Raw genomic sequence first — 20,539 nt, 5'->3', positions numbered from 1 at the left:
CCTGGTGCAGGATGAGGGAGGTGGGAGACGATGGAAAAAGGGTGTGATCAGGCTCCGGTGTCCCCGGCACCATATCCCCCCACCCCCCAGGCAGAGGAAGGATGGGCAGGAAACATGAGCTGTAAAAGGATACTCGGAGGAGAAGAAATGAAGACGTGAAATAGAGATGAGGTGTGGTGTGTGTGTGCAGTGTGTGTGTGTGTGTGTGTGTTGTGTGTGTCTGTTCTTTAAGTCTCTGTACATCTGTTTTTGTGTCTGTGTCCAGCATGGTGGCTCATGTCTTTAATCTCAGCACCTTGGGAGGCTGAGGTGGGAGGCTCGCTTGAGCCCAGGAGTCTGAGACCAGCCTTGGCAACATAGCAAGACCCCATCTTTACAACAAATGGGAAAAATTAGTTGGGCCTGATGGTGTGCACCTGTAGACGCGGATACTCAGGAGGCTGAGATGAGAGGGTCACTTGAGCCCAGGGGGTTGAGGCTGCAGAGAGCCGTGGTCGCACCACTGCACTCCAGCCTGGGTGACAGAGGGGAGACCCTGTCTCAAAAACAAACAGCAACCCTGAGACCAGCTGGCTGAGGGCGTAGCCTCCAGGCATCTGGGGCTGAATGCCACCTCGAGTCTAGCCTTCCTGGTCTAGATGCTTGGGATTATTCTCGAAGTACCCGGGACTTGGTAATTTCTAAGAAAAAAGGTTTAATTGGCTCACAGCTCTGCAGGTTGTATAGGAAGTATAGCACCAGCATCTGCTTCTGGGTGCAATAACCTACCCTGGGCTAGCATCACTGACTCCATCTTAGCTGTAAGCTCCAACCTAGCTTCCCCATCCCTATCACAGCCCCTCTGGGTGCATAACTGGGCCACACTGACGCTGTGCTTATCCCACCATATAACCAATGTAACTTCGTCCTGCTCGGCAGGCACACCTGCTATTGTGTATTACTCTCTCTGAACCCCCGTTGGGGATTGTTTGGAAATACCCTTAGCAACCAGCAGTCCTGGGAACCTCATCCCCCCTGGTTACTAGCTAACTTGCCTGTTCTGCTTCTGTAAAATTCTGCTTCAGCTAGGCTCCTCCTCCCCTCTCCTACCTAAATCAAGGTATAAAGGGAAGTCAAGCCCTTTCTTCCGGCCGAGAGAAGTTTGAGCGTTAGCTGTCTCTCGGTCGCTGGCTAATTAAAAAGACTCTTAATTTGAAACTCAGTGTGTGGCACATTCCTTCTAACTTGCTGGGATATTACATGGGGAGGCCTCAGGAAGCTTCCACCATGTAGGGGGAACAGGCATTTCTTTCTTTTTCTTTTGAAATGGAGTCTTACTCTGTCACCCAGGCTGGAGTGCTGTGGTGCAATCTCTGCTCACTGCAACCTCTGCCTCCCAGGTTCAAGCAACTCTTGTGCCTCAGCCCCCTGAGTAGCTGACTACAGGCGTCTGCCACCATGCTCAGCTAATATTTTGCATTCTGAGTACGGACGGGGTTTCACCATGTTGGTCAGGCTGGTCTTGAACTCCTGATCTCAATTGACCCACCCGCCTTGGCCTCCCAACTTGCTGGGATTACAGACGTGAGCCACTGTGCCGGCCAGGAACAGGTATTTCACATGCAGGAGCAGGAGCAAGGGGTGGGGGGTGACACACACTTTTTAACAACCAAATCTCACAAGAACTCACTCACTGTAGTGAGGATGGCACCAAACCACGAGGGATCCACTCCCATGATCCAGGCACCTCCCAGCAGGCCCCACCTCCAGCATGGGGGTTCCAGCGCAACAGGAGACTGGGGGGGACAAACGCTCAAACTAGAGCAGTGGTATAGGCTGGCCGTGCGTGTGTCTGCGTGCGGGAGAGTCTTGGGTGTTTATGTGAAGCTGTGTGTTTGTGCACATTAGTTTCTGTTTCTGTGTGTGGTCGTGTTAGTTTGTGTACTTCTGTTGGCATTTATGTGCCTAGACGTGTGTGTGTGTGTGGGTGCTTTCGGGGTCTGCACACACACATATGCTTGTATTCACATGTGCTTTTTGTTTTCGTTGTTTGTTGTTTTTTTTTTTTTTGAGATGGAGTTTCGCTCTTGTTACCCAGGCTGGAGTGCAATGGTGCAATCTCGGCTCACCGCAACCTTCACCTCCTGGGTTCAGGCAATTCTCCTGCCTCAGCCTCCCGAGTAGCTGGGACTACAGGCGTGCACCACCATGCCCAGCTAAATTTTGTATTTTTAGGAGAGATGGGGTTTCACCATGTTGACCAGGATGGTCTCGATCTCTTGACCTCATGATCCACCCGCCTCGGCCTCCCAAAGTGCTGGGATTATGGGCATGAGCCACAGCGCCAGGCAGTGGTTTTTTTTTTTTTTTCCAATGAAATCTTGCTCTGCCACCCAGGCTGAGTGCTATGGTAGGATCTCAGCTCACCGAAACCTCTGCCCCCTGGATTCAAGCGATTCACCTGTCTCAGCCTCCAGAGTAGCTGGGAATACAGGTACCTGCCACCATGCCCGGCTAATTTTTTGTATTTTTAGTAGAGACGGGGTTTCACCATACTGGCCAGGATGGTCTCGAACTCCTGTCCTCAAGTTATCTGCTCACCTTGGCTTCCCAAAGTGCTGAATCACAGGCGTGAGCCACCACGCCCTGCCTTGCATGTGGTTTTGTGTTGAGTGTGTGTGTGTGTGTCTTTGGGCAGGGAGGGGCTGGCGGATCCCACACTCACTCACTCTCCACCTTACTCTGGCCATGGCTAGGGCCCAGCCCAGTCCCTTTGGTGAATCACCCTAATGCTGGGGCATGGACTAGCAGGTCGCCACCCACAGTCTGGGCTGTCACTGTGTCCTGAGTCTGTCTCGGAGACTCTGTGTCCTCTGCTCCCCTCCTCCCATGCTGGGACCAGCTGGAGCCACCCACAGCCCACATGGAGCCCCAGCCAGGCTGCGGACAGCCCCCGGGCCTGCCGTTCAAGACTGCGCTGGGTACACCAGGCTCTGGGGCCAGCAGCACGCTCCACAGACCCCCCCAAGGAAGACAGGCGGAGGCAGGGGGTTGGAGGAGTGCCTGCGTGCCCAGACAAGGCTGCAAGGCACAGGGGACATCCCCAACCCAGCACCGCTGCTGCCTTTCTGCCCTGTGTGACCCTGAGCAGCTCACGCACACTCTCTGGGTCCACACTCCTCATTTCTAAGGAGCTGGTGCAAGCAGGCCGCAGCATACAGCTGTGCACTGCATAAATGCGCTTGGTTGAGGTGACAAGAGGTGCTCAGAGCTGGCCTGGATGCTGTCTTGCAGGCACCTGGGGCATCTGCCTGAGGGCTGCCTGTTCTCATTCTCACAAACAGGCTACCCTGCTCTGGTCACCCTGGCTGGGAGGGAAAGTGGAACCAGCCTTTGTGATCAGCCCCTCCCTGCTCTGGGTCGGAGCCCAGGTGTCCATGTGTCCGAGACCCTCCTCTGTCCCCTCGCCCTGCCTCTGCTTCCCTCCGCTTCTCTGGCCCACCTGCCCCTCCCTGGGGTTCTTCCACCCACATGTGACCAAGTACTTTCCCAAATAGCACGGGCCATAGAGGACCCCTTTACAGGACAGGAAACTGAGCCTGGAGGATCAAATGCTGGGTTCATCATGTCATGGTTCCTCAGAGATGCCAGCTGAGCCCTTCCGACTCCAAATCTGGCCCCAGCTCCTCCACCCCTGCCCAGCTCAGCCCTCCTTGTCCCAGCCACCCTGACGTCTCTGCTTCAATGCTCTTTATTTCATTAGGAGAGTAGCTTGGGGAGGTCCGTGTGGGGGATGGAGTGGGGGTACAGCCAGTAGCCTGGCTGGCTTCTGTCCCCTAGAGCTGACAAACCTGTGGGGGAGAAGCAGAGGCGAGGCCTGAAGGGCCCTCTGGGGTGGTTCCGCGTGCTTGCCTGGGATAGAAGAGGGTCCGAGAGGCCCCCAATCTCCCACCCCCTACTCAGAGAGGGGTCCCCAGGCAGGACTTGCTTAACCCAGGGCTTGGGAGGCAGGGCTGACCCCCAGTGGTCACCCCCACACTGGAAGCAGCTGAGGGAGGGGGTCCCCAGCCCCTTACCAATGGCTCAGGGCTCAGCTGGGTGCCACGAAGCGGCTGCTGGGAGGTGTGGCTCGGTAGAAGGGGTCGACTGAGGCCAGGGTTCTGCAGGAGGCAGGAGGAGAGTGTTGAGGGCATTGGCAGGCAGGGCCTGGCCCTTGCCTTCTTGTCTTCTGCCTGACCCTCCCTGAGAGAGCACAGTCAGGGCTCAGCCAGGGCAGCCAAGCCACAAACGTTCTTCGCCTGCCAACTCCAGGCCATTGTTGGTATAAATGTAATTTCTGAGGAACTGAATTGCGCAGGAAGGAGCCGGGTGAGGTGGAACCACAGTCCATTCATCTCTGGATCCATCTCCCCTCCCCGGGCAGCCCACCCGGCCTGGAGCACAGGGGCAGGAATGGGAGGAGCAGCCACGAGGAGGGGAGGGGTCCCTGGAGGAAGAGGAGGGGAGGAGCTGGTGCTGGCAGGAAAAGGGAGGCCAGAGCCAGCCAGAGGAGATGGACCTCTCAGAGGACAGACTGACAGACAGACAGAGCAAGAGAGGAGGGCAGGGGAAAGGCCTGGATGAGGAGGAGGGAGAAAGAACAGAGCTTGGGGGAGTGCCACCTTCCCACGTGGGGGTGCAGGTGCTGCAGGCTCTCCGTGGGCTTGGGGGTGGCCTCCGTTCGGCTGACCGGCTGGCTGAGGGCATAGCCTCCCGGCGTCTGGGGCTGGATGCCACCTCGAGTCCAGCCTTCCCGGTCGAGACCCTTGGGGACGTTCTCAAAGTACCTGGAGGAGAAGAGGGGCCCTTGGCTGGAAGCTGGCCTCTGCTCACCTCTGCAGCCCCTCCTACGTTTGTCCGTCGGCCCACAGATCCCCCCAGCCTCCCGCCTTTGTCATGCTGTCCTCTTCATCTCGCTCTCCCTAAGCCCACGTCCACTTGGGGAACTCTTACTCAAAAAGCCTGCCCTCCCCTCCACCTGATGCTGAGACACTCTTGGGAGTGTAAAAGGACAGTTTCAGTGACACCCCCGTCTTTGGCCTGTCCCTGGCCTGCCAGCACCTTGGGGTGCGGACCCCGTCTCATCCATTTCTCTAAGCATTTAACACTTCTTCCATTTCATTTCCATTTCCCTCCATTTCACTGAGCACAGCCAGGTTCGGAGGGCACAAAGGGGTTCAGACAGATCAATGCAGGAATCAGTGATGACAAACAACCCCAGGGCTCTGCAGGCAGCAGGAAGCTCCAGCAAGTGTGCCTGACACCGGGCAGTAGTAGCCCAGGGCACGGCGGGCAGCCGGGAGGAACCCAGCAGAGAGGGCCGGGGGCTGGTCTCTGCCAGAGCCACAGGAGGAGGATGTTTGCCTAAGAAGGGTCAGAACATCATTACCCCTCACACCCAGAGCCTCTGGGCCTCCCTCGACCCGCCCCCACCCCCCACCCCACCCCCGCCGCCACCACCCGCCTCCGTGGGAACTGCAGCAGCCATCTCAGCACTGCGAATCTGCTGTGCGACTGAAGCACAGCTCCTCCCCTCTGAGCCTCAGGGTTTAGGCCAGAGGACAGAGGACAACCAACGGCCCTTCCAGGTCACACTATTGCTCCTCCAGGCCACTGCCCTCCCCTCTTTTCAGTCTCAGCTCAAAAGTCACCTGCTCAAGGCCACCGATTTCAAATCTGACCCTCGCCCACTGCAGCCCTCCTGATCCCCTTCTCCCTGCCCATCGCCTAACAGCTCTCGCTGACGGCAGCCACAGGCACGCCTCCTCCCATGCTGAGGTCTGAGCTCTGTGGGCCAGGAGTTGCACACACATTCCCAGGGCCTGGGGCAGGGCCTGGCACCCAGTCAGGGCTCAGTTGAAGTCTGTTCCATGAATGGATTTCGTGCGTATCCCCGAGCAGGGGGTTGGGGCAGAGGGAGCCTGAGGAGACAGGGAGGTGGTGGGGACACCTTGAAGGACCAGGAATTGGAGGGGAAGAGGGACACAGACAGGAAAGCTTGCACTTCCTGGCTCAGAGGAGTTTGTCCTAAGAATTATACTTCCTGGCGGGGCGCAGTGGTTCATGCCTGTGATCCCAGCACTCTGGGAGGCCAAGGCGGACAGATCACTTAAGGTCAGAAGTTCAAGACCAGCCTGGCCAAGATGGTGAAAGCCCGTCTCTACTAAAAATATAAAATTTAGCTGAGAGTGGTGGCAGGCTCCTGTAATCCCAGCTACTTAGCAGGCTAAGACAGGAGGATCGCTTGAACCCAGGAGGCAGAGGTTGCAGTGAGCTGAGATCACACCATTGTACTCAAAACAAAAACAAAAAACAAAAAAAGAATCACACTTCCTTTATAACACTCCTATAATGCTCTCCCCACCGAGTCTTGGCCCTGGGAGGCTTCCCCATGGCTCTGAGGCCACCTCCTCCTGGGAGCCCTCCCTGATGCCCAGGACAGTCACTCCTCACCCAGGGAATGCACAGCACAGAGTTTACCTTCTGAGGACCCATCGAGCCCACTGACCATGGGCTGGATGGAGTGTCTTAGCAGACGCTGCTGCTCCAGACCCCCTTGCACTCCCCCATTCTTTCCATGCCCACCAGCCTGGCCACCAATGCCCTGTACTGCATCTCTGTGGGAAAGCTACCCTTGGGTTGCTAGAACCTGCTTTGCCTGAACAAGGAGGCACCTGGGGTTTAATGCTGCCCTGGGGATAGCCTTTAACCAATGACTGATGGATACGGGGGTATAAATACCCGACCTTTCTCATCTTTGGCTGGGGTCACTCTGAGTTATGCGCTTTACACTGTTTTCTAGAGTTTTCCCCGTGGGATCGCTGGCTTAGTCACATGCTCATTATTGCTGCCTTCCCACCCCCATCCCACTTCCCCACCCCCACATGACTAATAACCGCCTAATAACATGCTTGCACTCCAACCCTTGGCTTAGGGTCTACTTCTGGGGAAGCCACATTCGTTCAGCGTTGACCTTATCCAGGAGGCTGTGAGCTCATTACTTATCCCAGTCTCAGTCTGTCTGTCTGTCAGATGGGTCTCAGCTTTGGACCAGGAAGCAGACCTCACCCTTGGTTGTAGGTGGTCAGGAATCGATGATCCCTGTCAGGATCGCGGGGGCTCCGGACATAGCTTGGGTTGTTAAGGCTGAACCCTGTGGGCTCCTGCACAAGAAGGGTAGACAGGGGACTTGTGACGGCAGAAAGGGTGGGGATTTGGGGTAGAGGATGGATATAGCAGGTCTCACCTTTTTCCCCACAGTCTCCCTGCCAAGCAGGGCAACATTTGTCTGTTGCATCCGATGGGGTGGCTGAAACTGCTGATGACTCAGGCTGCTGGATTCTGGGTGGGAAGGGGGCACCTGCAGGGGACAGAGCCACCAGCAGAAGGGAGGCTGAGGTGGCCAGGCTGAGGCAGCAGGGATGGAGGGAACCTGTCCGCAGCCCCAGAGACCCTCCCTTCCCCTTCCAGCCAAGTCTATTTCAGACCACACCCCTGGCCTTCTAGCCCCCAGGAAGGCCCGGGCTCTCTTCGCCATCCACCTGGGCCCCTACTTCCACATCCCCAAATATCCTAATGCTTCTCATTCTTCAATGCCTGACCCAAAATGCCACCTTGTCCCAGAAACCTCCCTGCCCCCCACCTTCTCTAAGCGAGGTACCAAGGTCACTCACTCTGGGGTTCAGAACCCTTTCATTCCCTCGGCTGAAGGCTGTTTCCTGGCTGGAGCCTCTGGCCAGCACGGGTAGGAACTCATCTCCCTGGAGGGAGCAAAGCAGCCTCTGGCACCGGGATGTGGCCGCCTCCCCTACTGCCCTCCAGAGCCATGACCTAACTGCCCCCTCCCCTCCGCCAGGCAGTCCCCAGCCTCCCCCTAGCTCAGCTTACATGCAGGTGAGTCTTGGGGAGGAAGCTTGACTTGGTGACACTCTGGCCTGGGAGGAGGGCCTGGAAGGAGGTCCACAGAGGGTGTCAGCCCCGCAGAGGCAGGTCAGGCCCCTGGAGGCTCCTACCCAGTCTGCCTCCAGGCCCCTGCTGTGCTGAACACAGAGGAGGACTCAGCTTTCACGGGCATCACTGAGAAAAGGGAAGTGTCTGGGGAGAAGACTGGGATGGCATGACCCTGAGGGGGGCCGGCAGGCCAGGGCTCTTGTCTGAACTCTGGATGACCTCGGCTACACCTCTTCATCTCTTTGGACCTCAGTCTTCTCATCCATAAAATGGGGGAATGGGACCAAAGCAGTGGTTTTCACCTAAGCTCTCTCACCTTGTGTTTGAGCAAAGGGCTCTGCAGCTCATATTCTTTAGGGTAGCTAGAAACCCTGAGACTGAAGGGCTTCAAGCGCCTGAAAGTTCTAGCTGGACCCCAGCAGACTTACGGGGTCCCCAGGGAGGGCCTGTGAGGGGGGCTGGAAGACAACGGGGCTCTGGTGGGACTCTCTGGTGAAGCTGCTCCCCTCCATGGCGCCGATTGATTTCTTCTGCAACAGATCTGCAAAAGACACGCCCCCTGTGCTGCCGGGCCACCCGGCCCACCCATGGGTCCTCCGGAGGCTCAGTGTCCCAGCAGGTGGGAGGGAGCGGACCCCAAGATCCTGCAGACGTGCATCATGGGGATTGTGGGCAGCAGGGTGAGGATTCCAGTGTCCAGGCCCGAGGACAGGAGAAGAAGCAGCAGGAAGGGCATGCGCTGGCCAAGCCGCCCTCCTGGGAAGCCCAAGGCATCGAGGTCAGCCCCAGAGAGGCGCGTCCCTCCAGCTGCCTGAGCGTCCTTCTTTCTTCCACTGGTGCCTTCTTAGTCCTAGGCCAGCTCCAGGCCCCTTGGGGTGGGAAGTAGGGAGGGTGATTGGAAGGGAGCTGTGAGTTCAGACAGGGCCTACCTGGCTGGTCTGGAGGCTCCCTCAGATACTTGGAATTGTACTCCGAAGTCATGAAGCGTGGGCCCTGGAACACAGAGGTCTCAGGAATGGGGGCACCGAGCCACCAGGGCCCCGAAGGCGTGCGGCAGCAGTGGAAGGGCGCCTGGGTTGGTTATCTGTGCTCTGAGGAGGCCTGCATGGGCCAGTACACACCCTGGACACAGGGGTCTCTCTGGGGTGGAGCATGGCAAGGCCAGGAATTCCAGCACAGGAGCACAGTGCCTCTGTGACTGTGACTACCACGTCACACAGCATGCCAGACTCCTGGTAATGAATGGGGAGTCCTGAGGGACCCAGAACAGGAGGGGCCAAGAGCGAGAGGAAGAAGGCAGGGGAAGAGCATCAGCATTAAATCGAGAGAAGCCACATTGATGGTGTTTTGGAAAGAGCCAATGTCGAACCCTTTGCTCTCCCATCTTTCTGGGCGCCCTGCGTCCATACTGAGTTGGCTTCTTGGGTGAGTCAGTGCAACGCCTGTCTTGAGGTGGGAGGAGGTGGTGGGTGTGGCTCCTCTGCCCCACCCCAAAGCCCTTAGCCAACTGTCACTCACGTATCGGAAGTTCTCCTGCTCCAGCGAGTCCTGGCCCTGCTGCTGGTGGAGGAGGGGCACTTCCCTGGGCTCCAGCCCTGTGATGGCCTGAGGCCCATGCTCCTGGGTGTCGAAATGGACCTTCCGGACCTGGGAAGAAGAAGGGCCAGTGACAGTCAAGGGGGCGGCAGTCACTACCTGACTGATTGATTGTGCCCTTGTCCTTTACAGAGCACAGTATCTGCAGAGCCGCCCTCTAGGGGTCCCTTTACAAGGAAACCTGCCCGTCCCTTCCCTGCTCAGAGCCCTGCAGCCTTCCATCACGTTCACAGGGAATTCCACGTCCTGCTGGTGGCTCACAAGGACCTGAGCGCCTCACCCAGCTCCAGCCGCCTGTCTCCTTCTGCCCCACCTCAGCGCCTTTGCACCTGTGGTTGGCACTGCCTGGACCACTTGTCCCTCACACAGCTGCATCTGGAGGTGCTGGCCTCCCTCAAGCCTTTGTCCAGGCCTGCTTAGCAAGCTCTTCCCAACCTCCCGATCTGCACAGGCAACTCCTTCACTTCTTATCTATTTATTTATTACTTCTTTTGTTTTGAGACAGAGTCTCACTCTGTTGCCCAGGCTGGAGTGCAGTGGCGTATCTCAAATTACCGCAAGCCTCCACCTCCCAGGTTCAGTCAGTTCTTATGCCTCAGCCTCCCAAGCAGCTGGGACTACAGACGCAAGCCACCAAGCCCAGTTCAATGTTTTGTATTTTTTTGGTAGAGATGGGGTTTTACCACGTTGACCAGGCTGGTCTCAAACTCCTGGCCTCAAGTGATAGGCCAACTTGGCCTCTCAAAGCGCTGGAACTACAGGTATGAGCCACCATGTCCAGCCCCTTTTTTTTTTGAGACGAAGTCTTACTCTGTTGCCCAGGCAATCTCGGCCTCACTGCAACCTCCACCTCCCAGGTTCAAGTGATTCTCCTGCCTTAGCATCCCGAGTAGCTGAGATTACAGGCACTGGACACCAAGCCCAGCTAATTTTTGTATTTTTAGTAGAGGCAGGGTTTCACCATGTTGGCCAGACTGGTCTTGAACTCCTGACCTCAAGTGATCCACCCACTTCGGCTCCCCAAAGTGCTGGGATTACAGGCGGGAGCCACCGCACCCAGCCTGCAACTCCTTCACTTCTCTTCCTCCCTACTTCTCCCTCGTTGTATTTCCCACCCCCACACTCCACGGACTCTTATTATCTCCAAATATGAAGGAGATATTCAGAACAGACAGGGTGGATGAATGAATGACTGTCCATTCTGGTGGTGGTGCTGATGATAGGAATGGTGGTAACAATGAGGATAGAAATAAAAAAGATGGCCCGGGCACTGGAGCTCACACCTGTAATCCCTGCACTTTGGGAGGCTGAGGTGGAAGGATCACCTGAGGTCAGCAGTTCGAGACCAGCTTGGCTAACATAGCGAAACCCCATCTCAAAAGTAAATAAATAAGTAAATAATAAAATAAAGAAATGAAAAAGATGGCCTGGGCGCAGTGGCTCATGCCTGTAATCCCTGCACTTTGGGAGGCAAAGGCAGGCAAATCACCTGAGGTCAGTGGTTCAAGACCAGCCTGGCCAATGTGATGAAACCCTGTCTCTACAAAAATACGAAACTTAGCTAAGCATGATGGCAAGGGAGGCTGAGGCAGAAGAATTGCTTGAACCCAGGAGGCAGAGGTTGCCGTGAGCCAAGATTGCGCCATTCCACTCTAGCCTGGGTGACAGTGTAAGACTCCATCTCAAAAAAAAAAAAGAAATGGAAAAGATAAAAGGTAGGGGTAATGATGTCAACGGTGGAGGGCAGTGGTGGTGGTAGGGACGGCCATGGGGCTCGCAGGTGTGCACAGGAGTGTGGGGGTCATGGGAATGGGGGCAGGCATGGGGATGGAAATGGAGGTGGAGGTCATGGTGGGGCTAGGGCTGGGGCAGGCAATGGAGGTGGTGGGGAGGGTGGGGATAAGGATGAGGACAGAGGGGAGAAAGAGGAGTGGATGCCATTCCTACAATGCAGCTGCTCCAAGCCCTGTCACCTCCACCTTGACCAACTGTTGGCAGTGCAGCCCCAGCCCCACCCCACCCTAGGGTTCCACTTTCCCAGCCCTGGCCCAGCACTGACCTCCTTGGTCGGGGGGCCCGCACAGTGCTGCTCCCGCCCATAGCCTGAGCTGGTCTGGTACATGCTCCAGGGCAGGGCCTGCTTGCCATCTGGCACCTCCAGGGGGCGGTAACTCTGGCTGCTCGTGGACTGGAAATGGTCCCGGGCTTGTTCCCTGAGGGTTAGGCTGAGCTAGAGGTCCCCTGTCCAGGAGCTTCCCTCCGCCCTGCACCCTCCCACAGATGGCTCAGGGGTCCTCCGTGCCCTGAGCCACCCAGGATGCCAGGCAAGGCTCCGGGTCCCCATCCACAAAGCCAGGAGTTGGTCTGATGAGCAGGGCAGGGGCTGGGACTGTACCCCATGGCCGGGTTGTCTAAGTCCTCCAGGCTGGCTTGGCATGAGACCATGGGCCGGAAATTTGATTTGTAGCCGGTGCCTGTGTGACTGCCTACCCGGGGCTTGAAATCCTCCCGACCTGCGAGAGACAGGCCCCAGGGTCAAAAACAGGCAGGGCTTCCCAGGCAGGGCCCATGTCCTCCTAAGGGTCCGGGGATCACAGTGACAGGGGAGGGCTCAGAGCCACGGGCCGGAGCCTTGAAAGCCTGGCCTTTCAGGACTGTGTGGCAGGAAATGGAGTGGGTGGGCTAGGGACAAGCTCAGTGTGGCCAAATCACAGTGACAGAACTGCAGGGACAGAATCAGAGAAGGGAGCCACCAGACAGGGCTCAGGGACAGAGGGATTCAGAGGATGGTCTTGTGCTACAGTGTGAAAGCCAGAGGGGGTCCTCCTCCCTCAAAAAGAGCCCCTCCCTTCCTGCCCCAGCCCGGGGCAGGCTCCTGCACATAGGTGCCCTCACCATAGGCTGTGCAGTAGCTGGTGGCATAGAATTTCAGGGGGTCTGTGGAGCCCCCCGAACTCATCTTCACATAAGGGGAGACGGCCCCCAGGGGGAGTTTCCCCATCATGATGCCGTGGGGCAGGGCCCCAGGGGGCCTGGAAAGGAAGCACGGGGAGCCTTGTGGGTCCCAAGTCTGGCTCAGAAGCCCAAAGGGGTGAAGATCTGCCCCCCACATCCCACGCAGCTGGCCCCTTCTCCCAGGCCTCTGTCCCTCTGGTTCTGCTCCCACATCCCTAAACTGAAGACGAAACTGATCATCCACACTTATCCTAAGAGTCCTCCTGTCTCATTTCACTTTCCACACCTTATTTATTTATTTATTTTCAATGGAGTCTTGCTCTGTCACCCAGGCTGGAGTGCAGTGGCGCGATCTCGGCTCACTGCATCTCTGCCCCCAGGGTTCAAGCAATTCTCCTGCCTCAGCCTCCCGAGTAGCTGGGATTACAGGTGCGTACCACTGCGCCCAGCTAATTTTTGTATTTTTAATAGAGACGGGGTTTCACCATATTGGCCAGGCTGATCTCGAACTCCTGACCTTCTGATCCAAGCGACTCAGCCTCCCAAAGTGCTGGGATTATAGGCGTGAGCCAGAGTCCGGCTTTCACACCTTATTATTAACTCTTCCTGTCCCCATTTACTGCCAGGGCAGTGAGGTTCCAAATGATAAAGAATTTGCTCATAATGGGTGATAGTGCCAGGATTAAGACCTAGGGCATTTGACTCCCTGCCCCCGACCTGAACTTTACAGACGGACCTCTCAGAATGAATGAGCTGACAACCTCTTGCCTGGGGAATTCTTGGCCCCCCACCCAAGAAGTCAGGCTGGGATGCTCACTCCCAGCCCCCCGCTCCTCTCTCTCCCTCAGCTCCCCTGGCCTTGCCTGCTTCTAACCTTGCCTGCCTGCCCTGGGAGTTGGCTGGGCTCTCCCTGAGGCCCAACCACAGCGGCCCCACCCTCACCTTTCCTCTGCAGAGGCTCTGAGGTCAGGGAGAGGCTGCAGGTGGCAGAGCTGCTCCGGAGAAGCCAGCACTCCTGGAGGTGGCCATGTAGGAGAAACAGTGTGTATGTAACCTAGCAACTGGCGCCTAGCAACAGCGTCCCCAGGCTTCTGAGCCCTTTTAGGCCAGGGCCCACTGAGGGGAGGGCCAGGAGCTGCCTGTGCAAGGCCCCGCCCCAGGGCTCCAGCCCTGACCTCCGGCCTCCTCCACAGGCCCAGAAAGAGTTGCCGTCTACATGACATAAAATAAAAGATAATCCCGAACACTCAGTTCCATTAAGTACCCACTTCTCAGCAGACACTTTACATCCTCTACCTCCATCCACTGAGCGGCTCTTCAGGTATCTATGATTATCCCCATTTTCGCCGGGGGAACAAGAGCGGCTTGACTCCAGAGATCTCGCATTAAGAAAATAGCCGTGTTGAGATTCAAACGTGGGTGGATCTGGATCCCGCTCTTCTGCCTCTGGGTCAATCAATGTTTATTATGTTCCGCTGCAGCTAGATCTGTGCCAAGCCCTTTAACACACACTACGTCGTATAATCCCTCAAACTACTCTGTGAACCAGGTACCGTTACTGTGGGGCCAAGAAGCCGCAGTAGGTGTAAGAGTGTGGTTCAAATCCCACCTGTCACCTCTGATGAGATACTTATCCTCTTCACGCCCCCATATCCCCATCTTCACAAGGGATGTGACTGCACCCACCTCAGCGCCGCTGGCAGGTTTAGCGAGAGTGTGGATCCAGCACCTGGCAGGTAGTCTGTAGCGGACCAACGACCTGGGCAGGAATTCAGGGGTTGGCGATCAGGATCTGGAGGCGCTGTCTCGTCAGAGCTCCCATTAGGTCCTGTCCTCCCGACGGCCTGTGGGTTTTTTGCTGTGTGGCGACACCCAGCGGCCATAACTCGTAACTACAGGAGATGCCGCAGGTGCATCCCCTAAGAGTTGGGGGCCGGTCCGAGGAGTGGGGGACAGAGCAGCTCCGTCGCCCTGGCCACAGGCCCCCACCAAGCCTCACTCTCCCCTCCCTCCAGGACAGAAGGGGCCGGTCTGGGTAAGGAGTGTCCCGGGAGGGCAAGCGCTGGAGTCCACAAGGAGCAGGAGCCCAGGTGCCAGATGACCCAACCGCAGTGTGACTTTTGGACCTGTCATGTGAACCTCCGTCCTTCTGTCTGCAAAATGAAGGAACAGACTAAAAGTCCTTTCATATTGGAAAATCTAGGCCTGCCTTATCCAACGCCACTCCTTTCCCATATCCATCCCCATTTATCAAGCACTTTCTTGTGCCAGAACTGAGCTACGAGTCACCTCATCGCTTTTCCCTCCCAGCCCTATGATGAGAACTACTGTAATTGTGCCCATTTTACATATGAGGAAGCTGCTTGAGGGCTCGCAGACAGGGAGGGGTGGAGTTAGGATTCAAACTCAGCTCTGACCCTGGAATCTATGCCCCGCCCTTTGGAACAAACCAGCCAATTTTCCAGAAAGCGCTGGGACAGTAGCACTGGGCTCTTAGCCCTTGGTGAAGCTCGATGATTTTCCAAAGGAATGGACTGCCCTGGCCAGATGGGCAACTGCCTCCTCCTTTCTAGCCCTTCCCAGTCCTAGGCAGTAAGATTCCCCTGTTTCCGGCCAGTTCGGTGGCTCACACCTCTAATCCAGCACTTTGGGATTATAGGCTGAGGCAGGCGGATCACCTAAGGACAGGAGTTTGAGACCGGCCTGGCCAACATGGCAAAACCCGGTCTCTACTAAGAATACAAAAAGTAGCTGGGCATGGTGGCAGGTGCCCGTAATCCCAGCTACTCGGAAGGCTGAGGCAGGGAGAACTGCTTGAACCTGGGAGGCGGAGGTTGCAGTGAGCCGAGATTATGCCACTGCACTCCAGCCTGGGTGACAGAGCGAGACTCCATCTCAAAAAAAAACAAAAACAAAAACAGTAACAAAACAATAACAACAACAAAAAAACAGATTCCCCTGTTTCCCTCCTGTAAGAAGGTAGAGGCTACAGATACACTGGGTTAGCAGAGAGGACCCAGTGAGGGGACATGCTGAGCCTCAGCCCATAGAGCTCCTTAGCTGGGATGGATGGGGTAGGCCCTAACAAGCTTCTGAGGCCAGAGCACAGCACCACTGACTACTGAGTCCTGAACAGAGACAGATGTCTGCACTCGTGTGCTGGGCTGTGTGGGCTGCAGTTCCCCGAAGGAGGATTAACTCAAGTGAATGAGACACATACCACTAAGTGTGTGTTGTTTGGCTTTGGTTGACATGGGTCTTTATGGCTGCCCTCAGAGGGAAGCCAGGGCTCTTGTAGGGAAGAGACAGGTTGGCATACTTCAGTGTAATGGATAGAAAAGAGTCCTAACACGCTAAACAATCCAATAGGGGAAAACGCTGCCCTGGGGAGAGTGAGTTCCCCATCCCAGGAGGCATTCAAGCAGACGCTTGACAGGATGACAATAATAGAAAACTTTCACCGGTGTGTTAGGTACCAGGCACTGCTTCCAAGCACTTCCCATGATTAGCACAACTACACTTCATCGCATTCCTACATGGTGGGTGGTATCGGCTCCTCCATTTTATTATGAACAAACTCAGACACAGAGAGTCTGCATAACTTGTCCAAGTTCACACAGCTAGTGAGGGGAGAAGCCATTATTTGGACCCAGACATCCTGGCTTCACAGGTCATGCTGCTGACCACTTTGATATTGCCCCAAAGGTTGAGCTAGAGGTTCTCTGACCTATTTTCAAAATCTGACCTCCGATGACTGTCTTTTTAAATTTCTTCTCAACTTGATTACCTCTATAAAGAAAAAAATTAAAAAATAAAGATTAGAAAAATTATTTATAAAGACAGGGTCTTGCTTTGTTGCCCAGGCTGGTCTCAAATTCCTGGCTTTGAGGGATCCTCCTGCCTCAGCCTCCCAAAGTGCTGGGATTATAGGTGTTAGCCACCGTGCTGGGCTTAAAAATCCTTTTAAAAAGTTAATCAAGGCTGGATGACGTGGCTCACGCCTGTAATCCTAGCACTTTGAGAGGTCAAAGTGGGCAGATCACCTAAGGTCAGGAGTTTGAGACCAGCCTGACCAACATGGAGAAACCCTGTCTCTACTAAAAATATAAAACTAGCCGGGCGTGGTGGCACATGCCTGTAATCCTAGCTACTTGGGAGGCTGAGGTAGGAGAGACACTTGAACCCGGGAGGTGGAGGTTGCGATGAGCTGAGATCGCACCACTGCGCTCCAGCCTGGATGGGAGAGTAAGACTCCATCTCAAAAAAAAAAAAAAGTTCATCCCTCTCATGGTCCTCAGTTTGTGCTGGGCACTGCTGGGTGGAAAATTCATAGAAGAAAGGCCTAAAATTGTTCAAATCAGCTAAGATGATTGAGAAATGGGAAACAGACCCCTGGAATGCAGCTAAGAGCGCTGAGCGCTCGCAGCCCAGGAGGCTGGGGGCGGCAGGGAGAGGGAAATTATACTCCTACTTTCGAAATTCCCAAGCTGGAGGCTGGGACAAGCCTAGAGTAATGTTTCTTGGCTTCAGGTGAACTGAGGTCACATCCCTGCCCCTTTCTGAGCCTCTTTTGACTTGGCTTTGAGATCTGGCTCTGGCACAGATAACGCTTTGTGACCTTTCTTAATTAACTGCCTCCCTCTGATCCAGCTTCGAGCAAAAAGACGGGGTGGAGCCAGCCAGATAGGAGGTTTGGCTCGCTTGTCTCCAGTCTGAGATGTGTTGTTTGTTCGGCCTGCAGGACTTGGAGCTCTGTCTTCATATACTGAAGTGATGGCTGGCTCCAGGTCCCCTCCCCCTGCACCCCTCTCCCACCATCTGTCTGTGAAATAGCAGGACACCAGCCTACCCCCTTCCAAGGTGCTTCCCCTCTGCCGTATTACGGGGGGCATAGAGGGGAGTCTGTCTCATGGCAGCGCACATTCAGCCTGGCCTCTGGGCTGGCTGGACCTGCACAGGGAGTTTCTTCCAAGCCAGACTCCAAGGTGGCCACAAGGACAGCAGAGCTCACTGAAGCCCTCATCCTGCCCACCAGAGCACCGTTCCCAACCCAGGTGCTTCTGAGCCCCCAAGAAAGCTCACGCAGTTGAGGTGCCCTAAGCTCAGCTGCTCCAAGTGACCCTTTCAGGGTAGCAGTTGAAGCTGGGGCAGCACAAAGGGGATCATGGCAGAGAAGAGCTTACGGGAGGACGCCAAGCCCATGGGGCCCTGTCTTCCCTGCAATCGGGAAGAGTGGGGAGGCCTGGATTTGTGCGACCACCTTTTTATCTAGTCCTGGGGGTGGGGGCTGCCCCGCTTCATGGGCTCAGCTGCTTCAAGGGTGTTTTGGTAACTGAGTTGGGAAAAGGAGTCCAAAAGCTGCTAGGTCTGAGTGGCCTAGTGTAGGTTAAGGCTTTGGGGCTCTGCTGACTGGTTCGGATCCCAGCTCCTTCACAGACCGGCCAGGGGATACAGGCTCCATCTCCCCGCACCTCACTGTCCTTGCTTTTTTTTTTTTTTTTTTTTTCATTTGAATATATATTTATTTAGAATGCACAGTAACAGCATGATGATAAATTGTCATTCACAAACCTGTACCAAGAAGCACATAATTTTTAAAATGTGTTGTTTTTCACAATTTATTTAAGTATAGCATTATTATCATTTGGTACTTGAGTCAAAGACGACATTTAGATTCTTCAGCTTTGAGGCAGTTAGTAACATTATTGTCTAGTCAGGCAGAGGAAAGAAATTCAAAAGCAGTTTCTTTTTCTTCTGTCAGCTCCTTTGCAGTAAGATCCATCTTCTCACGTGAGAAATCATTAATAGGGAGACCTTCAACGAACTTCCAGGTCTTATTCTTGATTACAACAGGGAATGAGTAGAGCAGATCATCAGGAACACCATAGGAATTGCCATCAGAGATAACACCCATGGACACAAACTCTCCTGTGACAAATTCTCCCTTGAGCCAGTTGTCATCTTTCAGAGCTTCATAAACACCAACTTCCTTTCCTTGCAATTTCACCTTGGCATGGTTGACATCTGGATACTGAGTTGAGGAACGGTTTCCCCAGATAATGACATTCTTTACATCATTAGCAGTCACACCAAGTTTAAGAGCAATTTGAGCTTTAGCTCGGTTGTGATCCAAACGGGTCAAGCAACTGAAGTTCTCCTTGGGGATGGATGGAGCTGACTTGGAGGCAGTCAGGCAGTTGGTATTGGCTGGATTACCCACAACAATAACCTTAACTGACTTCTTTGCGTATTTATCCAAGGCTGCACCCTGGGATTTGAAGATTTTCACGTTTGCTTTCAGTAAATCTTTTCTCTCCATGCCCTCCCTTCTTGGCATGGAGCCTACGAGAATGGCCACATCCAGGTCTTTGAAGGCAACCTCTTCTTTATCTGTTGCGATGACATCTTTCAGGAGGGGAAGGGCACAGTCTTGAAGTTCCATTAGGACACCATCCAGGACACCCATCATGGGGGTGGTATCCAACAGCATAAGAATTACAGGCTGGTCTTTACCAAAGACAGATCCATTTCCAATACTGTACAGCAATGAATATGCAATCTGACCAGCTGCTCCAGTCACAGGGACTCTGATTTGTTCGGACATGACTGAAAACTGGGAGAACAATTTTAACGCCTGCAAAATGAGCCTCAGTCAGGTCACCTCTACCGTGGAACTGACTCTGTCCTTGCTTTTTTTGTTTTTGTTTTTGTTTTTTGAGACAGAGTCTTGCTCTGTCACCCGGGCTGGAGTGTAGTGGTGGGATCTCGGCTCACTACAACCTCCGCCTGCCAGGTTCAAGCAATTCTTCTTGCCTTAGTCTCCCAAAATGCTGGGATTACAGGCGTGAGCCACCACGCACTGGGCTGTTGTGAGAATGAACTGAAAGAAGGGTCTTCAGCGTAGCACCTGCACAGTGGCACCGAGGGGTGGTGGGTGACGTAATGACCATGGGTCACAGGTTGGGTCCAGGGAGCGGCCCACAGGCAAGCCTCGCTGTCATAGATTTTGCCCATTTCCAGCTTCTCTGCTCTGTGACTTGCAGCGATTAAGGCAGGAGAGCTGCCCAGGCTTGGAGCCCACCTTCCGAAAGTGCTTTGAGGGCTCTATTCACTGAGCTGTGTCATTACCAGGAACTGAAATAGCCCGCGTCTAATGGCTAAGTCCCATCTCCCTCTCTCTTTCCTAAAAGAAAATGATTCCCCTGACGATCAGATTGCTCTCCCTCCCCGCTCCCACGATCCTGGCCTCACTTGTGGTTAGCTTCCCGCTTGGTGGGTATTTCCTGGAAGACTCTACCCTTCGTATTTGATGGCTGTTCTGTTCCTCCCTGTTCTGTTCTTTACTGTCTCCTCTGGGTGGACTTGTTGATCTCACACAAGATTTAAAAATTCATGACTCCTGGGGAAGACGAAATGAGATGGAGCAAAAAATAAGAAGCCAACCCCAATCCTCAGACGGAATGACGGTATTCTCGGCGGAGATCAGCAGGAAACCAGGACAGGGGTCGAGGGGTGGGTTTCCAATGCACAGAGACCCGGGTTCAAATCTGCAGCCCTGCCTTTATGAGGTATGTGCCCCAGACCACTTCCTTCTCTGAGCCTGTTTCTGTCGCTATATGGTGAGGTCACAGTACAGCTTTAAGAGACTTAGGCTTGGAATACGGAAAAGACAATATTTACATGCTTAGCACACAGCCTGGCACAGAGAAAGCACTCAAGAAATGTTTATGATTATCATTACATTTTTCTGCCTTCCTTGCAGTTAGATGAGGGCCACCTGGCTGGTTCTGTGGGTGGAATTGAGCAGTGCCACTCCCAGTCTGAGTACTTAGGGGTGGGTGTAAGTTTTCCATTCTCTGTGGGTAGAAATCACACTTGGGATGGAAGAATCAAGAGATGGAAGCAGGCTGGATCTCTGAGTCACTGCATGGAGTCAGCGGCCCCGGAGCTGCTTCTTCTGCAGCGCACTGGGATGTGACATGGGGATAAACCTTGCTGCATTAAGCCTCTGAGGCTCGGG

General features: G+C 54.8%; 1 protein-coding gene and 1 pseudogene across 5 annotated transcripts; both read right to left on the bottom strand.

Moving 5' to 3' along the window:
• Nucleotides 1-3,712: 3,712 nt before the first annotated feature.
• Nucleotides 3,713-14,417, bottom strand: SAXO4 (stabilizer of axonemal microtubules 4). Of its 4 annotated transcripts, none has more exons than XM_078341174.1 (14): nucleotides 14,206-14,349; nucleotides 12,460-12,596; nucleotides 11,960-12,077; nucleotides 11,624-11,777; nucleotides 9,487-9,615; nucleotides 8,898-8,961; nucleotides 8,397-8,509; nucleotides 7,906-7,965; nucleotides 7,692-7,778; nucleotides 7,265-7,378; nucleotides 7,087-7,181; nucleotides 4,641-4,805; nucleotides 4,056-4,139; nucleotides 3,713-3,830 (listed from the first exon to the last, which is right to left on the bottom strand). In XM_078341174.1, the coding sequence occupies exons 2-13, from the start codon at nucleotides 12,566-12,568 to the stop codon at nucleotides 4,070-4,072; spliced, it is 1,278 nt and encodes a 425-aa protein (XP_078197300.1). In that variant the 5' UTR covers nucleotides 12,569-12,596; nucleotides 14,206-14,349; the 3' UTR covers nucleotides 3,713-3,830; nucleotides 4,056-4,069. The 4 variants fall into 4 exon arrangements, with proteins under 4 accessions (XP_078197300.1, XP_035118791.2, XP_035118792.2 ...); XM_035262900.3 differs by lacking the exon at nucleotides 14,206-14,349 and adding an exon at nucleotides 13,462-13,559; XM_035262901.3 differs by lacking the exon at nucleotides 14,206-14,349 and adding an exon at nucleotides 13,037-13,140.
• Nucleotides 14,418-18,110: 3,693 nt separating this feature from the next.
• LOC100388491 (malate dehydrogenase, cytoplasmic pseudogene) lies at nucleotides 18,111-19,187 on the bottom strand (annotated as a pseudogene). Its single transcript, XR_013523457.1, has one exon. The product of XR_013523457.1 is annotated as a malate dehydrogenase, cytoplasmic pseudogene (transcript).
• Between the last annotated feature and the right edge of the window lie 1,352 nt (nucleotides 19,188-20,539).

Source organism: Callithrix jacchus, chromosome 10, assembly GCF_049354715.1.
Source record: "Callithrix jacchus isolate 240 chromosome 10, calJac240_pri, whole genome shotgun sequence".
NCBI lineage: Eukaryota > Metazoa > Chordata > Mammalia > Primates > Cebidae > Callithrix > Callithrix jacchus.
This window is presented reverse-complemented; position numbering and strand designations above follow the sequence as displayed.

What these genes read in the sequence shown, in the direction of transcription:
- SAXO4 (XM_078341174.1), bottom strand. Translation starts at nt 12,568, where the DNA reads ATGATGGGGAAACTCCCCCTGGGGGCCGTCTCCCCTTATGTGAAGATG. An exon ending in CAGCTACTGCACAGCCTATG is followed by an intron (nt 12,078 to 12,459) that starts GTGAGGGCACCT and finishes TGTCTCTCGCAG; the next exon opens with GTCGGGAGGATTTCAAGCCC. An exon ending in AAAGGGTTCTGAACCCCAGA is followed by an intron (nt 7,379 to 7,691) that starts GTGAGTGACCTT and finishes TGTCCCCTGCAG; the next exon opens with GTGCCCCCTTCCCACCCAGA.